The 25930-nt window shown below is 61.9% G+C and overlaps 6 protein-coding genes across 8 annotated transcripts; 3 read left to right on the top strand and 3 right to left on the bottom strand.

The window, feature by feature from the left end:
* The first annotated feature begins 81 nt into the window (after positions 1 to 81).
* LOC113982191 (acrosin-like) lies at positions 82 to 2692 on the top strand. Its single transcript, XM_027710206.2, has 5 exons — positions 82 to 218; positions 397 to 636; positions 763 to 1028; positions 1272 to 1417; positions 2109 to 2692. The coding sequence occupies exons 1-5, from the start codon at positions 148 to 150 to the stop codon at positions 2478 to 2480; spliced, it is 1095 nt and encodes a 364-aa protein (XP_027566007.2). The 5' UTR covers positions 82 to 147; the 3' UTR covers positions 2481 to 2692.
* An 862-nt stretch (positions 2693 to 3554) lies between these two features.
* On the top strand, positions 3555 to 12493 carry ARSA (arylsulfatase A). Of its 2 annotated transcripts, none has more exons than XR_005565860.1 (9): positions 3555 to 4333; positions 4997 to 5237; positions 5525 to 5743; positions 6136 to 6305; positions 6726 to 6850; positions 6967 to 7094; positions 7420 to 7522; positions 7616 to 8262; positions 12083 to 12493. XR_005565860.1 is itself a non-coding variant. In XM_039387456.1 (9 exons), exons 2-9 carry the CDS (start codon positions 4083 to 4085, stop codon positions 7936 to 7938), a joined length of 1560 nt encoding a protein of 519 aa, XP_039243390.1. In that variant the 5' UTR covers positions 3555 to 3811; positions 3855 to 4082; the 3' UTR covers positions 7939 to 8938. The 2 variants fall into 2 exon arrangements, 1 of the variants encoding a protein (XP_039243390.1); XM_039387456.1 differs by lacking the exon at positions 12083 to 12493 and having other exon boundaries at positions 3555 to 3811; positions 3855 to 4333; positions 7616 to 8938.
* On the bottom strand, positions 9044 to 11782 carry LOC113982196 (acrosin-like). Of its 2 annotated transcripts, none has more exons than XM_039387457.1 (5): positions 11676 to 11782; positions 11264 to 11497; positions 10811 to 11076; positions 10372 to 10491; positions 9044 to 9570 (listed from the first exon to the last, which is right to left on the bottom strand). In XM_039387457.1, the coding sequence occupies exons 1-5, from the start codon at positions 11744 to 11746 to the stop codon at positions 9080 to 9082; spliced, it is 1182 nt and encodes a 393-aa protein (XP_039243391.1). In that variant the 5' UTR covers positions 11747 to 11782; the 3' UTR covers positions 9044 to 9079. The 2 variants fall into 2 exon arrangements, with proteins under 2 accessions (XP_039243391.1, XP_027566012.1); XM_027710211.2 differs by having other exon boundaries at positions 9151 to 9570; positions 10372 to 10517.
* Positions 12494 to 12561: 68 nt separating the features above from the next.
* LOC113982195 (acrosin-like) lies at positions 12562 to 15008 on the bottom strand. The gene is made up of 5 exons (XM_027710210.2): positions 14875 to 15008; positions 14445 to 14696; positions 14052 to 14317; positions 13674 to 13819; positions 12562 to 13095 (listed from the first exon to the last, which is right to left on the bottom strand). Exons 1-5 carry the CDS (start codon positions 14943 to 14945, stop codon positions 12754 to 12756), a joined length of 1077 nt encoding a protein of 358 aa, XP_027566011.1. The 5' UTR covers positions 14946 to 15008; the 3' UTR covers positions 12562 to 12753.
* A 1721-nt stretch (positions 15009 to 16729) lies between these two features.
* Positions 16730 to 19192, bottom strand: LOC113982194 (acrosin-like). The gene is made up of 5 exons (XM_027710209.2): positions 19085 to 19192; positions 18643 to 18906; positions 18251 to 18516; positions 17862 to 18007; positions 16730 to 17297 (listed from the first exon to the last, which is right to left on the bottom strand). Exons 1-5 carry the CDS (start codon positions 19153 to 19155, stop codon positions 16920 to 16922), a joined length of 1125 nt encoding a protein of 374 aa, XP_027566010.2. The 5' UTR covers positions 19156 to 19192; the 3' UTR covers positions 16730 to 16919.
* A 2465-nt stretch (positions 19193 to 21657) lies between these two features.
* LOC120324505 lies at positions 21658 to 25614 on the top strand. The gene is made up of 5 exons (XM_039387455.1): positions 21658 to 21690; positions 22349 to 22441; positions 22825 to 23181; positions 24109 to 24237; positions 25252 to 25614. Exons 2-5 carry the CDS (start codon positions 22384 to 22386, stop codon positions 25338 to 25340), a joined length of 633 nt encoding a protein of 210 aa, XP_039243389.1. The 5' UTR covers positions 21658 to 21690; positions 22349 to 22383; the 3' UTR covers positions 25341 to 25614.
* The last annotated feature ends 316 nt before the right edge of the window (positions 25615 to 25930 follow it).

The following is a 25930-nucleotide window of genomic DNA, read 5'->3' as shown; positions in this document are numbered from 1 at the left end:
TCTCCCCCCATCCCAAGGCCACCGTGCCCAGCACGTGGAACCGGCCCCTCTGTGACATCAGCCCCGGCCCGGGGGCACCGGCAGGGCCGTGGGGGCTGCACTGGTGGCTGTGCTGGAGGTGACCCCCTGCTCCTGGCACTGCCACCCATGGCTTGGCTGTGGCTCCTGGTCCTGCTGGCCCTGGCCGGGCCCGTGGGTGGCACCTGGGACAGCTGCAGGTCAGTGGCCCTGGGACGTGGGAGGGAGCTCGGGAACACTGGGGGGGTTCCCAGCAGAACGGGGGCACAGACGTGCCCTCGGGGGTCCCTGGCCCTGCTGCCCCTCAGCGCAGTGTGGGGGGACAACAGGGGACCTGAGCGGCCCCTGGGCAGGGCAGTGATGGCTTTGTGCTTCCAGAGGGACCTGCGGGCTCCGGCCCATGGCTTCTGACCACAACTCCCTGCTGCCCGACGGCCCCGTGGCTTTGGCCGATGGCACGTCCCACGCCATGGGTGGCACCGGTGTCCAGGCGGGGGCCTGGCCTGGCATCGTCAGCATCCAGGCCAGCTGGGAGAACGGCACGTGGCACATGTGTGCAGGGGCCCTCATCCACCCCAAGTGGGTCCTCACGGTCGCCCACTGCTTCTTCGGGGTTGGGTAAGGAGGGGCAGGGACAGGGATGTCCCCACAGCTCGGGCAGGTGCCCAGTCTGGGAAGGGAAGGGCTGGGCTGCCTCAGCCCCTGGCTCTGCTCCCTCTCAGCCCTCTCTCCATCTGCCCCAAGGGATGTCTCCAAATGGGAGGTGGTGATTGGGGCCACTGATCTGACCGAGCTGGGCCCTGAAGCTGAGCTGAGGCACATCCAGAGGCTCCTGGTGCACCAGCACTACGCACCTGCCTTGGCAAGGAACAACGTTGCTCTGCTGGAGCTGGACGAGCCCGTGGAGTGCAGCGACTACATCCAGCTGGGCTGTGTGCCTGATGCCTCACCGGTAGTGTCAGAGCTGAAAACCTGCTACATCGCGGGCTGGAGAACCACCTTGGACAGTGGTGAGTTCCCAAACGGGACGTGGGCACTGAGGCTGAGCTTGGGGACACGGGTTGGGCTTCCCAAGAGCAGAGGCCAAAGCCAGAGCCAGGCTGCAGGACATGAGCCCCGGCACAGAGGGGCCTGGCCCTGGCCCAGAGCCAACAGCAGGGCCCCAGCGGGACAGCGCTGCTCCAAGGCTGCCCCCAGCCAGGGCAGGGCACCAAGGCCCGAGCTGCGGGGGCTCATTGCCCTCTGTGCTCCAGCTCTCAGACCACGCCTGGTGCTGCAGGAGGCCAAGGTGCGGCTCATCGATGTGCAGCTCTGCAACAGCAGCCGCTGGTACGGGGGGGCCGTGCACCCCCACGACCTGTGCGCTGGGTACCCGCGGGGCGGCATCGACACCTGCCAGGTGGGAGCGTGGCACCAGTCCCTCAGACCTGCCAGCACAGGGACCCCCTGACCCCAAACATGGCACGGGCTGGGCCTGGGTCCCCTCGGGTCCCCATCGCTGCCAGGGCTGCCCTGTCCCATGTCCCCTATCCCAGGGTTGTCCTGTCCCATGTCCCCTATCCCATCTGTCCCATGTCCCCTATCCCAGGGTTGTCCTGTCCCATGTCCCCTATCCCAGGGCTGCCCTGTCCCATGTCCCCTATCCCAGGGCTGTCCTGTCCCATATCCCCTATCCCAGGGCTGCCCTGTCCCATGTCCCCTATCCCAGGGCTGCCCTCCCCTTCCCTATCCACGGGTCCCTGTCCCCTATCCCAGGGCTGCCCTGCCCTTCCCAAGCTGTGAGTCCTGTGTTCCCTTGTCCCCAAGGCCTGGCTGTGCCCACAAATCCCATCCAGTGCTCCTGGCAGCCCCGAGGTTTGGATGTGATCCCAGAACATCCATTCTCTGCACATCCCTTATCACTGTCCTGAGATGGGAGAGGGTGCAACCCTAACAAGCCCCTGATCTGTTGCTGAGGCTCTGGAGGCTCCAGCCCCCAGGCAGAGCCTTCCCATGCTGGGAATGTGACTCTGGCAGGGGCTGGGAGAGAGGAGCCAGCCCTGCTGCTGCAGCAGCCCCCCACAAACCCTGAGCCCTCTCTCCTGCTGCAGGGGGACAGCGGGGGTCCCCTGGTCTGCAAGGACAAGAGAGCCGACTACTTCTGGTTCGTGGGAATGACCAGCTGGGGAAAAGGCTGTGCTGGGGCCAAACGACCCGGGATCTTCACCTCCACCCAGCAATTCCACGACTGGATCCTGCTCCAGATGGGATTGCTCCCAGCAATAACAGCTGCTCCAGCTCCAGAACCAACCACTACCTCGACTCCTGAGCAGAATTCAGAGCCAGAGTCCAGCCTGACCCCTGTGGAGATGCCAATGGAGCTGGACAATTTTACACCCATTTCAATCCAACAACAGATACTGGGGCAATTCTTTAACCTCCTCCTGGAGCTCCTGCAGTTCCTAAAGGGAAAAAAGACTTGAACAGTGGGATGAGCAGATCCAGTTCTGGCTGCAGTGGATTACAATGACTCCCTGTTGGGACCAAGACCATTCCCTGGTGGGACCACGACTGTGGGGCCAAAAGCAGCCCCAGTGCCCAGGGCTGCTCTGTGCTGCCCACGCTCCTCCCCTGAGCCCACCTCGATGGTGAAGTTCAGTGTCATTGAAATAAAGTTGTTTGTGTTCCCCATTAACCTTGTTTTCAGCCCAATTCAGTCTCCTGTGTAAGGTAAGGATGAGAAAATCAGGGAGGTAGGAGAGAAAATGAGTGGGACTGACTCCTGTTTGGGGAGGAGACAAGGGCGGAGACAGGGAGGAGGGGAGAGAGGAGAGGGGGTGGCTGAGCCCGGCAGGTGCAGAGAAGGGGCATCAGCACCAGTCCCACACACAGACTGCTGGCTGGCTGCTGCTGGCACTGAGCCCTGCACCCAAACCCCACAGGCTGCCAAACAAACTCCTGCGGCCCAGTTTTCCCACGGCACAGCCTCAGGTGTCCCATTCCTGGGAAAAGCCATTTAATAGAGGAGCAGGGCAGCAACAGGAGCAGCTGGAGCGGGGAGTCCTGGAGCCACGAGGGCCGTGGAGGTGCTGGAGGATGCCCACCCTGAGCTGCTGCTGCCCAGCCAGGCGTGTCCCCTCTGCACCGAGGTGCTGCCCCTGGGGCTGCCGGGACCCCCCATCCCTCCTGCTCCCGCCGTGCCCTCGAGCGGGGAGGTTGGACCAGTCGACCCGCTGTGGTCCCTTCCAGCCTGACCCATCTGTGACCGCCACGGCCTGTCGGGACTCCAGCAGCTGTAGCAGTACTACAGTAGCTGTACAAGTACAAGCTGTAGTACAAGTACAAGCTGTAGTACAAGTACAAGCTGTAGTACAGGTACAAGCTGTAGTACAAGTACAAGCTGTAGTACAAGTACAAGCTGTAGTACAACTCCTGCGCGCAGACGACAGCGGTTGTAGTCCAGTGCGCTGTGCCGGACCACAACTCCCAGCATGCCCCGCGGAGCAGCGGTCATGTGATTTCCCTTTGTCCCACGCCGGGCGGGAGGGACCGGGACCGCCCCGGGTGCGCGGGTCCAGCGGAGGCACTGCTGGGACATCATCCACCGGGACACAGCCGGGACACTACCGGGGCACCGCCCCGACGGCACCGGGATAGCGTCGGGCACTGCCGGGATACTACCGGGATAGCGTTGGGCACCACCAGGCACCGCCGGGACATCGCCGGGCACTACCGGGACATCACCGGGACAGCGCCGGGCACCACCAGGCAGCGCCGGGATAGCGCCGGGGCATCGCCGGGACAGCGCCGGGACATCACCGGGACAGCGCCGGGGCATCGCCGGGCACTACCGGGACATCACCGGGACAGCGCCGGGGCATCGCCGGGCACTACCGGGACATCACCGGGACAGCGCCGGGCACCACCAGGCATCGCCGGGCACTACCGGGACAGCGCCGGGACACCGGGACATCACCGGGACACCACCAGGCAGCACCGGGAACCCACCGGCCATCAGCGGGACATCACCCGGACACCGCCGAGCCACTACTGGGCACCCCGGGACACCCCCCAGTGCAGCCGCCATGGCCCCGCGGGGCCGGGACCGCCCGTGGGCGCTGCCGCCGCTGCTGCCGCTGCTGCCGCTGCTCCTCCCGCCGGCCTCGGCCGCCGCCCGGCCCAACTTCGTCCTAGTGCTGGCGGACGACCTGGGCTTCGGGGACCTGGGCAGCTACGGGCACCCTTCCTCGGCCACGCCGCATCTGGACGGGCTGGCGGCCCGCGGGCTGCGCTTCACGGACTTCTACAGCAGCGCCGCCGTCTGCAGCCCCTCCCGGTACGGCCCCGGAGCGCCGCGAGGGGAGCGGCCCGCCCTGCTCTCACCTGGGCGGCCCCACCTGCAATACTGGGGCGGTTTGGGGCAGTATAAGGAAGAGACTGAGCCATTGGAGAGTGTCCAAAGGAGGGCAAGGAGAGTGGGGAAGGGCTTTGACTGAAAGCTGTGTGAGGACACTGAGGGCACTTGGGGTGTTCAGCTGGAGAAGAGGGGACTGAGGGGAGACCTCACTGCAGTTCCAACTACCTGGGCAGGGGCAGAGGAGGGGCAGGGACTGAGCTCTGCTCTGGGGGGACCAGGGACAGCACCCAGGGAACAGCTGGAGCTGTGTCAGGGCAGGGTCAGGTTGGATCTCAGGATAAGGTTCTTCCCCCAGAGGCTGCTTGGGCACTGCCCAGGCTCCCCAGGGCAGTGGGTACAACCCCAAGGCTGCCAGAGCTCCAGGAGCTTTTGGATGACCCTCTCAGGCACAGGGTGTGACTCTTGGGCATGGTCCTGTGCAGAGCCAGGGGTTGGACCGGACGATCCTTGTGGGTCCCTTCCCAGTCAGCATATCCTGTGACTCCGTAATCCCAGCAGGGAGTGTCCATGGCGGGAGGGACGGGCAGTGGACAAACCTGACGGTGTGACAGTCCAGGCTGACAGGAGTCTCCTCCCCTGCAGGGCAGCCCTGCTGACGGGCCGGTTCCAGGTGCGCTCCGGGATCTATCCCGGCGTGTTCGACCCGGGCTCGCGGGGGGGGCTCCCGCTCTCCGAGGTCACCATCGCAGAGGTGCTGAAGGCTCAGGGCTACGCCACGGCCATGGTGGGCAAGTGGCACCTGGGCGTGGGGGTCAATGGCTCCTTCCTGCCCACGCACCAGGGGTTTGACCACTTCCTGGGGGTGCCCTACTCCCATGACCAGGTGAGGGGAGTGGTGAGCCCTGCTGCGTGGGGACGTGTGTCCCTTGTGGTGGGACAGGGTGGGTGGGTCACCTTCTGGGCTACAAAACAGTTGCTGCCAGGAGAAAATGCTGTCGGGGCAGCACAGTTCTGGGACAGTTTTGGGGTGGGAAAAGACCTCTGGGCTTCTGGGAGTGGCCACTCGAAGGGTGCTCATCATGGTGGGTCGCCCTGAGACTCTTTGCTCCTCTTCCTTCCCTTCCCTGTCCTGCAATGCAGTTCAGGTCCCAAGTTCTGTGTCCTCTCCAGGGCCCCTGCCAGAATCTCACCTGCTTCCCACCCGACATCAAGTGTTTTGGGACCTGTGACCAGGGTGTGGTGCCGCTCCCACTGCTCTGGAACCAGACCATCATCCAGCAGCCCGTGTCCTTCCCTGACCTGGTGCCACTCTACAATAAATTCTCCCGGAACTTCATCACTTACTGTGCCCAACGGGGCCTCCCCTTCCTGCTCTACTACGCCTCCCATGTAAGAGAGGGGTGGGGAAGGGAAGGGACCCTCTGTCCCGTGGGGAGAGCAGGGGAGCACCTCCACTCCTGCAGCCCCAGAACCTGCACCCCAGTGACCTGGGATTGCTGTTCCCACACAGAGCTGGGTCTTGTGGGATAATGCTTTGGGGGTGCTTCTTTCTGGAGCTTTGCCCACTTCTCTGGGCCATCCACTGGGGAGAACTTCCCACTCTGGGGTTCCACGTCCTGTCCTGGGCTCAGCTGCTTTGTGCCGTTGCTGAGAGGTGCTTGGGGACAAGTGTCCTCTCAGCTCATGGGTGTTGTCACCTCTCTCCATGTCCTCGCTGAGGTGCTGCCTGTTCCTGCTGGGAGCTGTGGGGGCTGATTCCCACCCTCTCTGCCTTTCCCCAGCACACCCACTACCCCCAGTTTGCCAGCCAGGAGTACGCGGGGCGGTCCCGGCGGGGCCCCTTCGGGGACGCGCTGGCGGAGTTCGACGGCTCCGTGGGACAGTTGCTGCAGGCCCTGCAGGAGAACGGCCTGGAGAACAACACCCTGGTGTTCTTCACCTCTGACAACGGGTCAGTGGGCTCGGCAGAGGGGGCTTTGCCACTGCCGTGGGATGGGGGATAAGGCAGCGGTGGGGTCGTGGGGTGGCACTGCCAGGCGAGACCCCAGGGACATGAGGTGGGGCAGGAGGTACCCAGTGCACGATCTCTTCTGTGTCCCTGTGACCCAGCTGGGCCAGAAACCTCACAGGGGTCAGGCCAGGAGTGGCAGCAGCCCAAATATCCCCCGATTCCCTTCGTGTGTGGGTGACACTGGCCTCTGGTGCCCTGCTCAGAGGGCAAGGTGTGTCCCACACACCTTGGCTTCTGCACCTGCCCCGTAAGGCTGAGCAGGGTGGCACCAGGTCTCGCTGGTCATGGCCCCGTTGGCAGCACCAGGGGAGGGGCAGTGGGAACCCGTGGCCCTGATGGCAGGTGGTTCTTGTCTCCCAGCCCCTCCACCATGCGGATGGCACGAGGAGGCAGCTCCGGCCACCTGAAGTGTGGCAAGGGCACGACGTACGAAGGTGGCATGAGGGAACCAGCGGTGGCTTATTGGCCAGGCCGGATCGCCCCAGGTGAGCCTTGGCACTGCCTGTGCCAGCCCAGGCAACTCAGCCATCCCAGGTGGGATTGAAGTGGGGATGGCCGGGATGGGAGTGGGATCAGGGGCTTGAACTTTTCCTTGTGCCAGGAGTGACGCACGAGCTGGCAAGCACCCTGGACATCCTGCCAACACTGACTGCCCTGGCTGGAGCAACCCTTCCCAGAGTGGCCCTGGATGGCTATGACATGAGCCCAGTGCTGTTTGGGACAGGGAAGGTGAGTCCTGGGGGCTGGCTCGGCTGGCCTTGGGCAGGGAGGCTGCTGGAGCCACGTGCCTGAGGAGCAGAACCAGCTGGGATCGGGGGAGATCCATGGGCTGGCACCTTTTGTCCCGTGGACTTGCTGGGTGTCCCCAGGCTGGCAGGAGCTGTGAGCAGGGAGCCAACAAGACGCTTCTGTTCATCACCCGCCCTCCTCCCCAGCCTCACTCAGGCTGTGGGATCAGGGCTGCTCTGGGAATCCCTGGAGTGTCTGGTGCTGTTCCAGGCTCTCCTCCAGCCGGGTGGCTGCACAGGAGAGCTGAGCTCTGCTGCCTCCCCAGAGTCCCCGACAGACCATGTTCTTCTACCCTCCGGCCCCCGACCCCCTGCACGGCCCCTTCGCCGTCCGCCTCGGGAAGTACAAGGCTCATTACTTCACCCAAGGTCAGCGCTGCCCCTTCCCCCGGCACGGCGGCTTTGGGAAGGGCCGGGGAGCTCAGGAGGAGGAGCTGAGCTCACCCGGGGGGTGTTTTGCAGGTTCCTTTCACAGCGGCACGACCCCAGACCAGGCCTGCCACGGGCTGACCCCGCTGACCCCCCACCTGCCCCCGCTGCTCTTCGACCTGGAGTCGGACCCCGCCGAGAACTACGACCTGCTCCAGGGCGGGGCAGGGCCCGAGGTGCTGCAGGTCCTCAGGGAGATCACCCTGCAGAAAGTCCTCCTGGAGCAGCGCATGGAGTTCGGGGAGAGCCAGATCAGGAAGGGCCGGGATCCCGCCCTGCAGCCCTGCTGTGCACCCAACTGCACCCCCAAACCCTCCTGCTGCCGCTGCTCCCAGCCCGGGGCTGCCCCACACTGACACCCCAAACCCACCAGACCCCCCAGCCCAACTAACCCAGCTCAGCCTTAGAGCTGCCCCACGGCCCCAGCTCGGGCACCCCTTGGACTAAGGGGGTGCTGGGAAGGCAAACGGGGGGTCGGGGAGACCCCCAACCCTGCCGGGAATGCGGGACAGGGCCTGTGCTCCATGTGGGATGTTCAGCCTTTGACAGGAGTGTGACACTTCCTGGGAGGGACCAGCATCTTCTCCAGAGCCACCACAGCTCCTTGGAGGTGGATCTCACAGGATCCAAGAGGAGCAGAGGGCACGTCCCGGATCCAGAGATCCCTCCTGGGCTGGAGGGTGGGATGGGGGGTCCCGGCAGCCCCAGGGGCAGCACCTTGGTGCAGAGGGGACACGCCTGGCTGGGCAGCAGCAGCTCAGGGTGGGCATCCTCCAGCACCTCCATGGCCCTCGCGGCTCCAGGACTCCCCGCTCCAGCTGCTCCTGTTGCTGCCCCGCTCCTTTAGGAAATGGCTTTTCCCAGGAATGGGACACCTGACGCTGTGCCGTGGGAAAACTGGGCTGCAGGAGTTTGTTTGGCAGCCTGTGGGGTTTGGGTGCAGGGCTCAGTGCCAGCAGCAGCCAGCCAGCAGTCTGTGTGTGGGACTGGTGCTGATGCCCCTTCTCTGCACCTGCCGGGCTCAGCCACCCCCTCCCCTCTCTCTGCTCCTCCCTGTCTCCGCCCTTGTCTCCTCCCCAAACAGGGGCCAACCCCACTCACTTCCCCACCATCACTCCTGCCTCCCAGATTGTTGGGTCCTTACCTTACACAGGAGACTGAATTGGGCTGAAAACAAGGTTAATGGGTGTCATAGTTTTGGTCAGAACAAAGAAAACAAGGTGGGGAACAGCAGGTTGGTATTTGTTTGTTTTCATGGGCTTTCCATGTAAATCATTTCTTTGTGATTAATATTGTTGCTGATACTGTTCATTTTCTTATCTCATTGAAGTTTCCAGTAAACTGTTCTAATCCCAACCCGTAATCTTTGCCTTTTGTGCTTCCAGTTGGATGGTGAGGGGGAGGGAGTGGCAGCAGGGTTTTATTGGGGCTGCTAAACTGGAGAACACCATTCCCAAACCATGACAGTGGGGAATACAAACTACTTTATTTCAAGGATTAAATCGACCTGAGCATCACAGCGGGCTCAGGGGATGAATATGGGCAGCACAGAGCAGCCCTGGGCACTGGGGCTGCCTTTGGCCCTGCAGTCGTGGCCCCAACAGGGACAGGTTGTAATCCACTGCAGCCAGGACTGGATCTGCTCACCCTTCTGGTCAAGACGTTTTGTCCCTCAGGAACACCAAGATATCCTCCAGCTTCCCAAGGAATTCCAGCACAGTCTGTTTTGCTAATGAAACGGCTGCAAGCCTGCCCAGTTCCTTGGCTGGAATGGAGCCTGAGGTGGAGTTTGGCTTTGGCGTTGGAGCAGCAGGTTCTGCTGGGCTCAGGCCTGTCTGGAGCAGGATCCAGTCGTGGAATTGCTGGGTGGAGGTGAAGATCCCGGGTCGTTTGGCCCCAGCACAGCCTTTTCCCCAGCTGGTCATTCCCACGAACCAGAAGTAGTCGGCTCTCTTGTCCTTGCAGACCAGGGGACCCCCGCTGTCCCCCTGCAGCAGGAGAGAGGGCTCAGGGTTTGTGGGGGGCTGCTGCAGCAGCAGGGCTGGCTCCTCTCTCCCAGCCCCTGCCAGAGTCACATTCCCAGCATGGGGAGGCTCTGCCTGGGGGCTGGAGCCTCCAGAGCCTCGGCTGGGAGCAGGTTGAGGGCCTGTTAATATTGGGTTCTCTCTCATCCCAGCACAGTGACCAGGGATGTGCAGAGAACGGATGTTCCAGGATCAAATCTGCACCTTGGCGCTGCCAGGAGCACTGGATGGGATTTGAGGTAAGAGTACCAGGCCTTGGGGACAGGGGGACATGGGACAGGGACCTGTGGATAGGGAAGGGGAGGGCAGCCCTGGGATAGGGGACATGGGACAGGGCAGCCCTGGGATAGGGGACACGGGACAGGGCAGCCCTGGGATATGGGATATGGGACAGGGCAGCCCTGGGATAGGGGACATGGGACAGGGCAGCCTGGGATTCGTGGGACATGGTACAGCCGCCCTAGGGATAGGGGACAGGGGAACGAACCGTCCTGGGAAGGTGACATGATGACAGGAACCGTGCCTGGGATAGGGGATTGTACCGACAGCCCTGGGATAGGGGAAAGGGGACATGGGACAGGGCAGCCCTGGGATAGGGGACATGGGACAGGGCAGCCCTGGGATAGGGGACATGGGACAGGGCAGCCCTGGCAGCGATGGGGACCCAGGGCTGGGAGGGCGCCGGGCCAGGCCCAGCCCGTGCCATGTTTGGGGTCAGGGGGTCCCTGTGCTGGCAGGTCTGAGGGACTGGTGCCACGCTCCCACCTGGCAGGTGTCGATGCCGCCCCGCGGGTACCCAGCGCACAGGTCGTGGGGGTGCACGGCCCCCCCGTACCAGCGGCTGCTGTTGCAGAGCTGCACATCGATGAGCCGCACCTTGGCCTCCTGCAGCACCAGGCGTGGTCTGAGAGCTGGAGCACAGAGGGCAATGAGCCCCCGCAGCTCGGGCCTTGGTGCCCTGCCCTGGCTGGGGGCAGCCTTGGAGCAGCGCTGTCCCGCTGGGGCCCTGCTGTTGGCTCTGGGCCAGGGCCAGGCCCCTCTGTGCCGGGGCTCACGTCCTGCAGCCTGGCTCTGGCTTTGGCCTCTGCTCTTGGGAAGCCCAGCCTGTGTCCCTGATGCCCAACCCGTGTCCCCAGGATGCCCAACCCATGTCCCCAGGGTGCCCATCTTGCCCTCAGTGGCCACGTCCCGTTTGGGAACTCACCACTCTCTGCAGTGGGACCCCATCCTGCGATGTAGCAGGTTTTCAGGTCTGACACTCTCAACGAGGCCTTGGGCACACAGCCCAGCTGGATGTAATCGCTGCACTCCACGGGCTGGTCCAGCTCCAGCAGGGCGATGTTGTTCCTCTCTGAGCCAGCCTTGTAGTGCTGGTGAATCAGGATCCTCTTGATTGGGTGCACCATGGCCCCGGGGCCCAGCTCAGACAGATTGGTGGCCCCGACCACCACGTCCCACTTGATGACGTTCCTGGGAGGCAGATTGAGAGAGGGTTGACAGGGAGCAGAGCCACAGGCTGCAGCACCTCAGCATTTCCCAGCCTTCTGCTTCCCAAGGCTGACAGTGAAGCACAGAGCAGAGAGGGACTAGCACGTGGTGCTGCAGGCTGGGCACCTGCCCGAGCTGTGGGGACATCCCTGTCCCTGCCCCTCCTTACCCAGCCCCGATGAAGCAGCGGGCAACTGTGAGGACCCACTTGGGGTGGATGAGGGCCCCTGCACACATGTGCCATGTGCCATTCTTCCAAGTGACCTGGATGCTGGCGATGCCGGGCCAGGCCCCCGGATGGACACCGGAACCAGGTGCTGTGTCACTGGAAGATTCCAGGGGTCCGTAGACAGGAGGAACAGAGCTTTGGTCGGAAGCCATGGGCCGGAGCCCGCAGGTCCCTCTGGAAGCACAAAGCCATCACTGCCCTGCCCAGGGGCCACTCAGGTCCCCTGTTGTCCCCCCACACTGCGCTGAGGGGCAGCAGGGCCAGGGACCCCCGAGGGCACGTCTGTGCCCCCGTTCTGCTGGGAACCCCCCCAGTGTTCCCGAGCTCCCTCCCACGTCCCGGGGCCACTGACCTGCAGGTGTCCCAGTTGCCACCCACGGGCCCAGCCAGGGCCAGCAGGACCAGGAGCCACAGCCAAGCCATGGGTGGCAGCGCACGTGGCAGTGACAGGACCGAGGGGTCACCTCGAGCGTTGTGCCCACAGCACCCACAGTGCCCCCGGGCCGGGGCTGATGTCACAGAGGGGATGGTTCTGGTGTGCTGGGCACGGTGGCCTCGGGAAGGGGGGAGAGGGAAAGCATGGAGTCACAGAACCATGGAATGCTTTGTTGGAAGAGACCTTAAAGATCCAGGAGGAGCTGAGGGCATATCCTGGATCCGGAGATCCCCCTGGGCTGGGGCCCAGCAGTGCCCCTGGGTGGGAGCAGAGCTGGGGCTGCAGCACCAGCACTACCAGGGCCGAGGGCACAGCGGGAGCAGGTGGGATGGGGGGTCCCGGCAGCCCCAGGGGCAGCACCTCGGTGCAGAGGGGACACGCCTGGCTGGGCAGCAGCAGCTCAGGGTGGGCATCCTCCAGCACCTCCACGGCCCTCGTGGCTCCAGGACTCCCCGCTCCAGCTGCTCCTGTTGCTGCCCCACTCCTTTATCAAATGGCTTTTCCCAGGAATGGGGCACCTGAGGCTGTGCCGTGGGAAAACTGGGCTGCAGGAGTTTGTTTGGCAGCCTGTGGGGTTTGGGTGCAGGGCTCAGTGCCAGCAGCAGCCAGCCAGCAGTCTGTGTGTGGGACTGGTGCTGATGCCCCTTCTCTGCACCTGCTGGGCTCAGCCACCCCCTCCCCTCTCTCCCCTCCTCCCTATCTCTGCTCTTGTCTCCTCCCCAAACAGGGGCCAACCCCACTCACTTTTCCCTCCAGGCTCCCAGGTTGTCCTGTCCTTACCTTGCCTGGGCTGAAAACAAGGTTAATGAGGAACACAAACAACTTTATTTCAATAAGACACTAAACTTCACCATCAGGGTGGGCTCAGGGGAGGAGTGTGGGCAGGACAGAGCAGCCCTGGGCACCAGGGCTGCTTTTGGCCCCACAGTCGTGGCCTCAACAGGGAATGGTCTTGGTCCACTGCAGCCAGGGCAGGATCTGCTCATCCTTCTGATCAATCCATTTCATCCTTTAGGAAATCCAAGAGCTCCTCCAGCTTATCAAGGAATTCCCGCAGGGTCGCTTTGGGGAATTTAATGACCGCAAGCGAGTCCGAGGCCTTTACTGTTGGCACCTGGATGGTGGTCCGGGTGGTGTCTGGCCGTAGAGATGGACCAGCTGTTACTGCTGGGAGCAATCCCATCTGGATCAGGATCCAGTCATGGAAGTGTTGAATGGCGGTGAAGATCCCAAATCGTTTGGCCCCAGCACAGCCTTTTCCCCAGCTGGTCATTCCCACCAGCCAGAAGTAGTCGCCTTTGCTGTCCTTGCAGACCAGGGGACCCCCGCTGTCCCCCTGTGACAGGAGAGAGGGTTCAGGGTTTGTGGGGGCTGCTGCAACACTAAGACTGTTACAGGATCACATCTGCACCAGGAGCACTGGATGGGCTTTGTCCCAATGCCTTGGGGACAAGGGGACACTGGACAAGGAGCCAAGGAAGGGGAAGGGGAGGGCAGCCCTGGGGTATGGGACAGGGATCCATGGATGGGGGAGGGGAGGGCAGCCCTGGGATAGGGGACATGGGACAGGGCAGCCCTGGGATAAGGGGACATGGGACAGGGTGGCCCTGGGATATGGGACATGGGACAGGACAGCCCTGGGATAGGGGACATGGGACAGGAACCTTCCTGGGATAGGGGACATGAGACAGGAACCTTCCTGGGATAGGGGACATGGGACAGGACAGCCCTGGGATAGGGGAAAGGGGACATGGGACAGGGCAGCCCTGGGATAGGGGACATGGGACAGGGCAGCCCTGGCAGCGATGGGGACCCAGGGCTGGGAGGGCGCCGGGCCAGGCCCAGCCCGTGCCATGTTTGGGGTCAGGGGGTCCCTGTGCTGGCAGGTCTGAGGGACTGGTGCCACGCTCCCACCTGGCAGGTGTCGATGCCGCCCCGCGGGTACCCAGCGCACAGGTCGTGGGGGTGCACGGCCCCCCCGTACCAGCGGCTGCTGTTGCAGAGCTGCACATCGATGAGCCGCACCTTGGCCTCCTGCAGCACCAGGCGTGGTCTGAGAGCTGGAGCACAGAGGGCAATGAGCCCCCGCAGCTCGGGCCTTGGTGCCCTGCCCTGGCTGGGGGCAGCCTTGGAGCAGCGCTGTCCCGCTGGGGCCCTGCTGTTGGCTCTGGGCCAGGGCCAGGCCCCTCTGTGCCGGGGCTCATGTCCTGCAGCCTGGCTCTGGCTTTGGCCAAAGCCAAACCTGTGTCCCCAGGCTCGACCTCAATGCCCATGTCCTATTTGGGAACTCACCTTTTTTGGTGGTGGGACCCCATCCAGCGATGTAGCAGGTTTTCAGGTCTGACACTACCAGTGAGGTGTCAGGCACACAGCCCAGCTGGATGTAGTCATTGCACTCCAGACGCTTATCCAGCTCCAGCAGGGCGATGTTGTTCTTTGCCGTGGCAGCCACGTAGCGCTGGTGCACCAGGAGCCTCCGGATGTGCCGCACCTGAGTCCCACGGCTCGGCTGGCTCAGATCGGTGGCCCCAAGCACCACCTCCCATTTGGAGATATTCCTGGGGGACACAAGGACAGAGTGGTGAGAGGGAGCAGAGCCAGGGGCTGGGGCAGCCCAGCCCTTCCCTTCCCAGACTGGGCACGTGCCCGAGCTGTGGGGACATCCCTGTCCCTGCCCCTCCTTACTTGGCCCTGTAGAAGCAGTGGGCGACTGTGAGGACCCACTTGGGGTTGATGAGGGCCCCTGCACACATGTGCCACGTGCCATTTGCCCAGGTGGCCTGGATGCTGACGATGCCAGGCCAGGTCCCGGGTGCGACATCGTTGCCACGCACGGTGCCACCAGAAGAATCCACGGCTCCATAGTTGGCATCTGTGTCGTAGTCGGGCAGCAGGGAGTTGTGGTCGGAAGCCATGGGCCGGAGCCCGCAGGTCCCTCTGGAAGCACAAAGCCATCACTGCCCTGCCCAGGGGCCACTCAGGTCCCCTGTTGTCCCCCCACACTGCGCTGAGGGGCAGCAGGGCCAGGGACCCCCGAGGGCACGTCTGTGCCCCCGTTCTGCTGGGAACCCCCCCAGTGTTCCCGAGCTCCCTCCCACGTCCCGGGGCCACTTACCCACAGCTGTCCCAGTTGCCACTCACGGGCCTGGCCAGGGCCAGCAGGACCAGTAGCCACAGCCAAGCCATGGGTGGCAGTGCCAGGAGCAGGGGGTCACCTCCAGCACAGCCACCAGTGCAGCCCCCACGGCCCTGCCGGTGCCCCCGGGCCGGGGCTGATGTCACAGAGGGGCCGGTTCCATGGGCTGGGCGTGGTGGCCTCGGGAGAGGGGTTCAGGTAGGTAGGTGGTGCAACATGTGTTGTACATAATACAAATATCACAGTGTCATATATATTTACATTTTTTAATATTACAGTTACCTATTATATTTTTATTACATACAGAGTATACAGTAAACATGCAGTTCTATGTACAGCTTATGTGTTATATACAGATTAGTCAACAGTAACAGGTTCTGATATGATATAATCTATTAAAAGAATATATGCTGAAATTATATAATATAATGGAATTGGAATTAGAATAGATCAGAAGAATATTATATCACTTTCTATCTACTATAAGTCACTACGAATTAGCACTGGGAATGCAAGTATATATTTTACAAGAACAAATTAAATGTATGCATATTACAAGCTATTACAACCATTACATAATTCCAGCTGGGAAATGGTCATGGGCCACTGCAGCCAGAGCTGGAGCTGCTCATCCTGCTGCTCAAGCCATTTTACCCCCCAGGCACTGCAGGAGCCTCTGCAGCAGGTTAAAGACCTTCCTGGGGATCTGGAGTGGGAATGGATTGGCCGTATCCCAGACTGGCCCTGGATGGCTGGGGCCGGAGCCCGGTGCTATTTGAGCTGGGAAAGGTGAGTCCTGGGGGCTGGCTCGGCCAGCCTGGGGCAGGGAGGCTGCTGTGGGGCTGGAGCCGTGTGCCTGAGGAGCAGAACCAGCTGGGATCGGGGGAGATCCGTGGGCTGGGACCTTGTGTCTCGCTTGGCTCATGCCATGGAGCTCCTGGGCTGCAGGATCAGGGCTCCTGTGATGCCTCCCTGGAGCCTGGGCCTGGGCCTGTTCCAGGCTCTCCCTCAGCCACAGCTGCACAGGGACACACTGACACCCCAAACCCACCAGACCCCCCAGCCCAACTAACCAAGCTCAGCCTTAGAGCTGCCCCACGGCCCCAGCTCGGGCACCCCTTGGACTAACGGGGTGCTGGGAAGGCAAATGGGGGTCAGGGAGACCCCCAACCCTGTCAGGAGTGTGGGGCAGGGCCTGCGCTCCGTGTGGGATGTTCAGCCTTTGACGGGAGCTGTGACACATCCCAGGAGGGACCAGGCTCCAGCAGCTTCTCCAGAGCCACCACAGCTCCTTGGAGGTGGATCTCACAGGATCCAGGAGGAGCAGAGGGCACGTCCTGGATCCAGAGATCCCCCCTGGGCTGGAGGGTGGGATGGGGGGTCCCGGCAGCCCCAGGGGCAGCACCTTGGTGCAGAGGGGACACGCCTGGCTGGGCAGCAGCAGCTCAGGGTGGGCATCCTCCAGCACCTCCATGGCCCTCGCGGCTCCAGGACTCCCCGCTCCAGCTGCTCCTGTTGCTGCCCCGCTCCTTTAGGAAATGGCTTTTCCCAGGAATGGGACACCTGAGGCTGTGCCGTGGGAAAGCTGGGCCGCAGGAGTTTGTTTGGCAGCCTGTGGGGTTTGGGTGCAGGGCTCAGTGCCAGCAGCAGCCAGCCAGCAGTCTGTGTGTGGGACTGGTGCTGATGCCCCTTCCCCTCCCCTCTCTCCCCTCCTCCCTGTCTCCGCCCTTGTCTCCTCCAAAAGCAGGGGCCAATCCTGCTTATTTTCTCTCCTGCCTCCTCGATTTTCTCATCCTTACCTTACACAGGAGACTGAATTGGGCTGAAAACAAGGTAAATGGGGAACACAAACAACTTTATTTCAGTAGGACACTAAACTTCACCATCAGGGTGGGCTCAGGGGAGGAGCATGGGCAGGACAGCAGCCCTGGGCACCAGGGCTGCCTTTGACCCCACAGTTGTGGCCCCAACAGGGAATGGTCTTAGTCCACTGCAGCCAGAACTGGATCTGCTCATCCTTCTGATCAATCCATTTTGGCCCTTAGGAACTGCAGGAGCTCCAGGAGCAGGTTGAAGAATTGCCCCAGTATCTGCTGTTGGATTGAAATGGCTGTAAAATTTCCCAGTTCCATTGGCATCAGTGTCTCCATAGATGTCAGGATGGACTCTGGCTCTGGATTCTGCTCAGGAGTCGAGGTAGTGGTTGGTTCTGGCGTTGGAATGGCTGTTACTACTGGGAGCAATCCCATCTGGATCAGGATCCAGTTGTGGAATTCCTGGGTGGAGGTGAAGATCCCGGGTCGTTTGGCCCCAGCACAGCCTTTTCCCCAGCTGGTCATTCCCACGAACCAGAAGTAGTCGGCTCTCATGTCCTTGCAGACCAGGGGACCCCCGCTGTCCCCCTGCAGCAGGAGAGAGGGCTCAGGGTTTGTGGGGGGCTGCTGCAGCAGCAGGACTGGCTCCTCTCTCCCAGCCCCTGCCAGAGCCACATTCCCAGCATGGGAAGGCTCTGCCTGGGAGCTGGAGCCTCCAGAGCCTCGGCTGGGAGCAGGTTGGGGTTTTTTTAAGTTGAGGCTCTCTCCCATCTCAGCACAGTGAGCAGGGATGTGCAGAGCCCTGGGAGATGGGACAGGGACCCGAGGATGGGGAAGGGGAGGGAGCTCTGGGATAGGGGATGTGGGACAGGGACCTTTCTGGGACAGAGGACATGGGACAGGGCAGCCCTGGGATAGGGGACAGGGACCCACGGATAGGAAAGGGGAAGGCAGCCCTGGGATAGGGGACATGGGACAGGGCAGCCCTGGGATAGGGGACACGGGACAGGGCAGCCCTGGGATAGGGGACATGGGACAGGGCAGCCCTGGCAGCGATGGGGACCCGAGGGGACCCAGGCCCAGCCCGTGCCATGTTTGGGGTCAGGGGGTCCCTGTGCTGGCAGGTCTGAGGGACTGGTGCCACGCTCCCACCTGGCAGGTGTCGATGCCGCCCCGCGGGTACCCAGCGCACAGGTCGTGGGGGTGCACGGCCCCCCCGTACCAGCGGCTGCTGTTGCAGAGCTGCACATCGATGAGCCGCACCTTGGCCTCCTGCAGCACCAGGCGTGGTCTGAGAGCTGGAGCACAGAGGGCAATGAGCCCCCGCAGCTCGGGCCTTGGTGCCCTGCCCTGGCTGGGGGCAGCCTTGGAGCAGCGCTGTCCCGCTGGGGCCCTGCTGTTGGCTCTGGGCCAGGGCCAGGCCCCTCTGTGCCGGGGCTCATGTCCTGCAGCCTGGCTCTGGCTTTGGCCTCTGCTCTTGGGAAGCCCAGCCCGTGTCCCCAAGCTCAGCCTCAGTGCCCACGTCCTGTTTGGGAACTCACCACTATCCAAGGTGGTTCTCCAGCCCGCGATGTAGCAGGTTTTCATCTGTGACACGCTCAGGGGAGTGTTGGGCACACAGCCCAGCTGGATGTAGTCGCTGCACTCCACGGGCTCGTCCAGCTCCAGCAGGGCGATGTTGTTCCTTGCCAAGGCAGGTGCATAGTGCTGGTGCACCAGGAGCCTCTGGATGCGGTGCAACTCTGCCTCGGGGCCCAGCTCGGTCAGATCAGTGGCCCCAAGCACCACCTCCCATTTGGAGACATCCCTTGGGGCAGATGGAGAGAGGACTGAGAGGGAGCAGAGCCAGAGGCTGGGGCAGCCCAGCCCTTCCCTTCCCAGACTGGGCACGTGCCCAAGCTGTGGGGACATCCCTGTCCCTGCCCCTCCTTACCCAACCCCGAAGAAGCAGTGGGCGACCGTGAGGACCCACTTGGGGTGGATGAGGGCCCCTGCACACATGTGCCATGTGCCGTTCTCCCAGCTGGCCTGGATGCTGACGATGCCAGGCCAGGCCCCTGAACGGACAGTGACTCCCCCTGTTCCCCATGCGGTGCCGTCGGAAGACTCCAAAGGTCCATCGGCAGCATCTGCGGGGTCGTAGTCGGGCAGCAGGGAGTTGTGGTCGGAAGCCATGGGCCGGAGCCCGCAGGTCCCTCTGGAAGCACAGAGCCATCACTGCCCTGCCCAGGGGCCGCTCAGGTCCCCTGTTGTCCCCCCACACTGCTCTGAGGGGCAGCAGGGCCAGGGACCCCCGAGGGCACGTCTGTGCCCCCGTTCTGCTGGGAACCCCCCCAGTGTTCCCGAGCTCCCTCCCACGTCCCAGGGCCACTGACCCGCAGGTGTCCCAGGTGCCACCCACGGGCCTGACCAGGGCCAGCAGGACCAGGAGCCACAGCCAAGCCATGGGTGGCAGTGCCAGGAGCGGGGGGTCGCCTCCAGTGCTGCCCCCACGGCCCTGCTGGTGCCCCCAGGCCGGGGCTGATGTCACAGAGGGGCCGGTTCCGTGGGCTGGGCATGGTGACCTTGGGATGGGGGGAGAGGGCCAGCACGGAGTCATAGACCCCTGGAATGGTTTGGGTTGGAAAGGACCTCAATGACCACCCAGTGCCACCCCCTGCCGTGGCAGGGACACCTTCCTCTAGCCCAGGTGGCTCCGAGCTGGCCTTGAACTGGTGGCACCTCGAAATCAAATGTAGGATTTGATGTCTCCATAATACAATTAATCATTAGCACTCCTGTTGCTTCATTAGTTGTAATTTGGAATAGCTAATCATAGTCAGTATCTGTTTGATTTGCTGGTAGTAAGCTTATAGTAGCTCATAGCAGCTTCTACTGCCCTCTGGCTTTACTCAACACAAGCAAATAGTAATTTATAGGTATCTGCTGTAAAAAATTACAGATTATTAATAGTAATGTTTTATAATTAATAACCTCTATTTTTACTATTGATCTTATTACTTATATTGTTACTATTAGTATGTGTTGTTGCCACGAGCATCACAATATTAACTACCACTGATATTAATACAACGCTGTATTAGCACAACAATATGTATAATTATCGTCTGTTTGTAATTTATTAATATTGATATGTGTTACTAATAACAATTTGTGTTGTAATATTACCATAGTCTTATTACTCACAATGTATTACTGTTAGTTTGTATTACCACCAGTATTACTATTTTAACTACTACTGATGTTATTACATTAAGATTACTAATGGTAATCTGCACTCTTACTACTAGTTAGTTTGTATTCTTATTATTAGTCTGTGTTATTACCACTAATATCACTATATTAATTACCACCATTAATACTACTCTGTGATTATTAGTAGCAATAATCCACAAATAAACTAATAATCTGTAATTCTTACTCCTACTTCTGGCCTGTGTTAGTAGCACTGATATTATTGTTAGTGATTGCCAGTGCTGACAGTGTTTTATACTACGGTGGCAGAAGGCAATAATGGTCACTAATACCAAAGTAATTTATGGGAATAGTGATTTATAGTCATTTTAATAAGTTCATGGAAACAAAGGCACCAATCCTTGTGCCCGGTGGGATCCACAGCTCTGGAGCTGAACCCCTGGCAGTGAAGGAGGGCTCAAAAAACAAAGTCACTATCTACCCAAACTAGATAATATTTCTTTATTCAATTATAAATCCGTTATATACATTCATGTATTACATCACATTACATAATATCATATGGTATTGTATCATATCATACTATATAATTTCACATTTATGTGAAATGTGTATCATAAAAATGTAAATATTACCTATTTTTGCATCTAATATAAAAGGTACTATTATTGCCTATTTTTATCAATGTCACGTATATTTATGTCACTGCTGGAATTATGCACTGACAAGTAATATACATATATTTGCTTTATTCTTGTAATATATGTAATATTGCTTTCCTAGTGGTAATTTTGTTGTGATCTGTGGCAGACAGAAAGGGATCTAATGGTGTTCTGTTCTAGCCTAATTCCATTACATTATCAAATTATGTTATCACATCCTGTGATTTTATGTTAAGATCCATTTCCTATATAACATGTATTGTATGTAATACAAAACATATGATTATTGTATATTTTGCATATAATCTAAAATTACGGAATTATTACCGATTTGGTGTATGATGTAAAATATTACATACTCTTAACATAATAAAAAATAAACATATACTGTATTTGTACCTTATATGTTAATAAAAACATGATTGATCCTTCCCTTGTGTTTCCTGTTCCGCCTCATTTTGTGGTTCCACGTGCTGAGGGAATCCCCCGGGACCCACAGCTGCACCCATGGGTGGGTGGGGATGGGCACAGCTGGAGGGGGCAGGAGCACAGCTGGATGGGGCAGGGGCACAGCTGGATGGGGTAGAAAGAGTTGGGTGGGGCACATCTGGGTTTGGCAGGGGCACAGCTGGCTGGGGTACAACGAGGTGAGTCACGGCTGGCTGGGGCACAGCTGGATGGGTGGGGCACAGCTGGATGGGTGGGGCACAGCTGGATGGGGCAGGGGCACAGTTGGATGGGGTGGGGGCACAGCTGGATGGGGCAGGGGCACAGTTGGATGGGGTGGGGGCACAGCTGGATGGGTGGGGCACAGCTGGATGGGTGGGGCACAGCTGGATGGGGCAGGGGCACAGTTGGATGGGGTGGGGGCACAGCTGGATGGGGCAGGGGCACAGTTGGATGGGGTGGGGGCACAGCTGGATGGGGCGGGGGCACAGCTGGATGGGTGGGGCCCAGCTGGATGGGTGGGGCTCAGCTGGATGGGTGGGGCCCAGCTGGATGGGTGGGGCTCAGCTGGATGGGGCGGGGGCACAGCTGGATGGGTGGGGCTCAGCTGGGCGGGGCCGGGGCGGCTCCGGGTCTGAGCGCGGCACCGGCGGGCGGGCGGCAGCCGGGAGGCCACGGTGAGGGGCGCGGGGCCGGCCGGGGGATGCCCCCCCAGCCCTCCCCGGACGGTAACGGGGAGGGCGCTGCCGGGGCTCGGAGCATCCCACGGGGGCGGGGGGCTGCTGGCCACCGCCCCGCCCTATACCCCTGCCCTATGGATGCCCAGCCCCCTGCCCTATAGCCGCCCACTTCCTCTGCCCTATAAGCCCCCCAGCCCCTGCCCTGTAGCTGCCCCAGACCCCGGCCCCTGCCCCACAGCTGCCCTAGCCCCCAAACCTATAACTCCCCCGCCCCCTGCCCTATATCTGCTCAGTCCCCTGTCCCTTTACCCCCCCCAGCCCCTGCCCTGTGGGTATCCCAGCCCCCAGCCCCATAACCCCGCCAGCCCCTGCCCTATAGGTGTCCCAGCCCCCGGCCCCTGTCCCACAGCTGCCCCAGCCCCCAGTCCCACAACTGCCCCGACCCCTCCCCTATAAGTGTCCCAGCCCCTGCCCTATGGGTGTCCCAGCCCCCAGCTCCATAACCCCCCCGGCCCCTATAACTGCCCAGCCCCATAACGCCCCAGCCCTCCCTGGATGGGGGGGTGTTGGACGCCCCCGGGGTCTCCTCCCTCGCCGTGGGGGGGCAGGTTTTGGGGTGACCTCCTGCCGCGGGTGACGTGCCCGTGTTCTCCAGGCGCTGCCCGGGCGGTGGGTCCGGATGCCCGCAGGATGGTGCCGGTCCCCGTTGTGGCGCTCTGGGCTCTGCTTCCCCTCCTCACCCGGGCAGGTACCCACCGGCAGCGGGGTGGGGGGTCCGGGCAGACCCCCCCCCTCCCCGGGGATCCCCCCTTTCCACACCCCTTTCCTCCCTTGCATGGGGACAGCAGTGCGGGCACCCCGAAGGCGCCGGGGAGGCTGCGGGCAGGGACACGGGAGGATGTTCCCGGCATGGCGGTGACTCACGGGGCGGCTGCTTTGGCACCACCGAGCCCTTGTTCTTGGCAGGAGCCGACGCTCAACCCCGCTGGCATCACCGGTCTCATCCTCAGCGGTGCCCTCCTGTCCCCGGGATCCCACCCCTCGTCCCGGGGGATGTCCAGCTCCATACCCCCATCCCCCCATCCCCCTCCGGGGTCACTGTGGGGTGACCCCGCTGTCCCCCCCCCGCAGACCAGCCCCCCGTCACTGTCACCGTCACCGCGGCCATCGGCGAGGACGCCTGTCTGCCCTGCAGCCCCCAGCCCTGGGGACACCTGCGCGGGGTCACCCTCAGCTGCACCCACCAGGCCGGCGATCGCCCCCCCGTCCCCGTGCTCAGCCACCGCCTGGGCGGGCACCCGCCCGCGGAGCCCCCAGGCCGCTTCGGGGGCAGGGTCTCCTTCTGTGCCGTGGGGACGGGGGACAGCGGTGTGTCCCTGCTGCTGAGGAACCTCAGCCACCCCGATTTCGGGAATTATTCCTGCTACGTGGCTCGTGATGCTGCCCCGCAGCTCCTCTGCTCCCTGGAGCTGCAGCCCGCCGTGGCAGGTGACTAGGGGGGCGTGGGGGGGGGGGGGTGTGACACTGTCCGGTTTGGGGGTCCCCCTGTGTCCAACCCTGTCCACACCTGGGTAGTGCCTGCTGTTTTCCTGCTCTGAATTTGGGGATCCTCCCCATTCCCTGCTGTGTCTCTCACCTGCTCTTTGTCCTGTTCTGCCTTTGTCCCCATCTGGGTGGTGCCCGTTGTCCCCCACTCTGCACCCCCTGGCAATTGGGGGTTCCCCATTCCCTTATGCATGTATCACCTGCTCCACCCCTGTCTCCATCTGGATGGTCCCCAGTGTCCCCTACTCTGCATCCCCATGGCACATTTAGGGGTCCCTCCCATTCCCTGGCGTGTCCATCACCTGCTCAGTCTCCTGGTCCATCCCTATCCCCCTACCCTGGGTGATGCCAGGTGCCCCTTGTTCTGCACCCCCTGACATGTTTCAGGGTGTCCCCCATTCTCTGATGCATCTGTCACCTGCTCCATCACCTGCTCCAGCCCTGTCCCCATCTGGGTGGTGCCCAGTGTCCCCTACTCTGCACCCCTGGCAGTTTGGGGGTTCCCCATTCCCTTATGCCTGTGTCACCTGCTCCAGCCCTGTCCCCATCTGGGTGGTTCCCAGTGTCCCCCACTCTGCACCCCTGGCAATCTGGGAGTCCCCCATTCCCTGAGGTGTCCATCACCTGTCCCACCTTTGTCCCCATCTGGGAGGTACCCAGTGTCCCCCACTCTGCACCCCTGGCACGTTTAGGGGTCCCTTCCACTCCCTGGCGTGTCCATCACCCACTCAGTCCCCTGTCCGCTCCTGGGTGGTGCCCGGTGCCCCCCGCTCTGCACCCCCTGGCACTTTGGGGTCCCCCAGTCTGGCACGGGGCTGGGAGCGTCAGGGAGGGGTCTGTCTCTCGTCCCCATCCCCCGGTGCTGCTCAGCAGAGGCCCCGGAGGCCGTGGAGCCGGACATGCTGCTGGTGGTGTGTGTGCTCACGGCCACCTTCACCGCCGCCGCCATCGCCGTCCTGCTCTGCACCCGCTGCGGGCGGCGCTGCCGGGGGGGCACAGGTGGGTGCTGGGGGGGGCACAGGTGGGGTGCACAGGTGGGTGGGGGGGCACAGGTGGGTGCTGGGGGGGAAAGGGGCATGCTGGGGGGGCACAGGTGGGTGCTGGGGGGGCACGCGGGGGCACAGGTGGGTGCTGGGGGGGGCACAGGTGGGTGCTGGGGGGGGACAGGGGCATGCTGGGGGGGCACAGGTGGGTGCTGTGGGGGGATGTGGGTGCTGGGGGTGGGAGGATGTCGATGTTGCGGGATGGGGGGCAGCTGGGGACGCCCTGGTCCAGCCGGGGGTGGGCTTCTGGGTGGGGAGGGAGGGGTTTTCCAGCTCCCTTGTGGAGTCAGGATGGGGATGAGAAGGGGATGGGATGAGGATGGGATAGGGATGTGGATGAGGGTGGGATGGGGATGGGATGAGGATAAGGATGGGATTGGGATGGGATGGGGATGAGAGTGAGGATGGGGTGGGGATGAGGGTGGGATGGGATGGGGTGGGATGAGGATGAGGATAAGGATGGGATGGGATGAGGATAAGGATGGGATTGGGATGGGATGGGGATGAGGGTGGGATGGGATGGGATGGGGATGAGGGTGAGGATGGGGATGAGGATGGGATGGGGATAAGGATGAGGATGGGATGGGATAAGGACGAGGGTAAGGATGGGATTGGGATGGGATGGGGATGAGGGTGGGATGGGATGGGGATGAGGATGGGATGGGATAAGGATGAGGGTAAGGATGGGATTGGGATGAGATGGGATGGGGATGAGGGTGGGATGGGATGAGGATGGGATGGGATGAGGGTGAGGATGGGATGGGGTGGAATGAGGACAAGGATGAAGACATGGGTGTAGATGGGGTTGAAGCTGGTGACTGGGATGAGGATGGGGACAGGGATGGAGAGGGGAGCAGCTCTGTGTGGGGACACCAGGGCACTGCCCCTTGCCCTGGGGGGCACAGCCGGGCTGGGGTGCCCACGGGTGGCACCTGGGGGTCCCGTGGCCCCGGCTCACTGTCACCCTCAGCGCGGGGACCAGCCCAGGGCTCCGGAGCTGCGGATGGAGGAGAAGGAGGAGCCGTGGCCTTGGGTGACCTGAAGACTCTCCACACCTGAGGCCACCCCCAGCCCCCGGACAGGTCCATGTGTGACACCGGCACAGGACACGGCCCTGACTGCCCCAAATGGGGGGGCAGGGCTGGGGTGATGCTCTGGGCAGGGGGGCAGGCACAGAGGGGCAGGATGGGTGCCAGGGGGTGGGTGCATGATGGTTTGGTGCAGGGGGCTCTGCTCGGACCCTGAGGGATGGGCAGGGGCAGCTCAAGGTCTCCCTACCCTTCGGGGGACATCTGAACCCCAGGGTCCTACAGCCAGGGGGGCCAAACCCTCAGACCCCAAATAAAGAGCATTGCTCCAGAGTGGGGGGTGACCCCTCCTTCCCACCCCTGGGGGGATGAGGGGACTTGGGGGGGATGGGGTGGGAGGGACTGGGGTGGGGGTAGGAGGGGGAGTGCGGGCATGGATGAGGGTCCTGGAGTGGGGGGCCCTGTGCAGGGATAGGGTGTGGGTGTCCCCGGGCCAGATGGGATATGGGGGTGCAAGGGGGGTCCCGCTTCAGAGGTGGTGTGTGGGGGTCCCTGGGAAGTGTCCCCTTGCAGAGATAGATGTGAGAGTCTGAGGGGGTCCCCGTGCAGGGATGGGGTGTG

This window comes from Pipra filicauda, unplaced genomic scaffold, assembly GCF_003945595.2.
Source record: "Pipra filicauda isolate LSUMZ 115617 unplaced genomic scaffold, ASM394559v2 scaffold566_size300873_pilon, whole genome shotgun sequence".
NCBI classification, from domain to species: Eukaryota; Metazoa; Chordata; class Aves; order Passeriformes; family Pipridae; genus Pipra; species Pipra filicauda.
The sequence above is the reverse complement of the archived record's forward strand: the minus strand, read 5'-3'. Positions and strand labels throughout refer to the sequence as shown.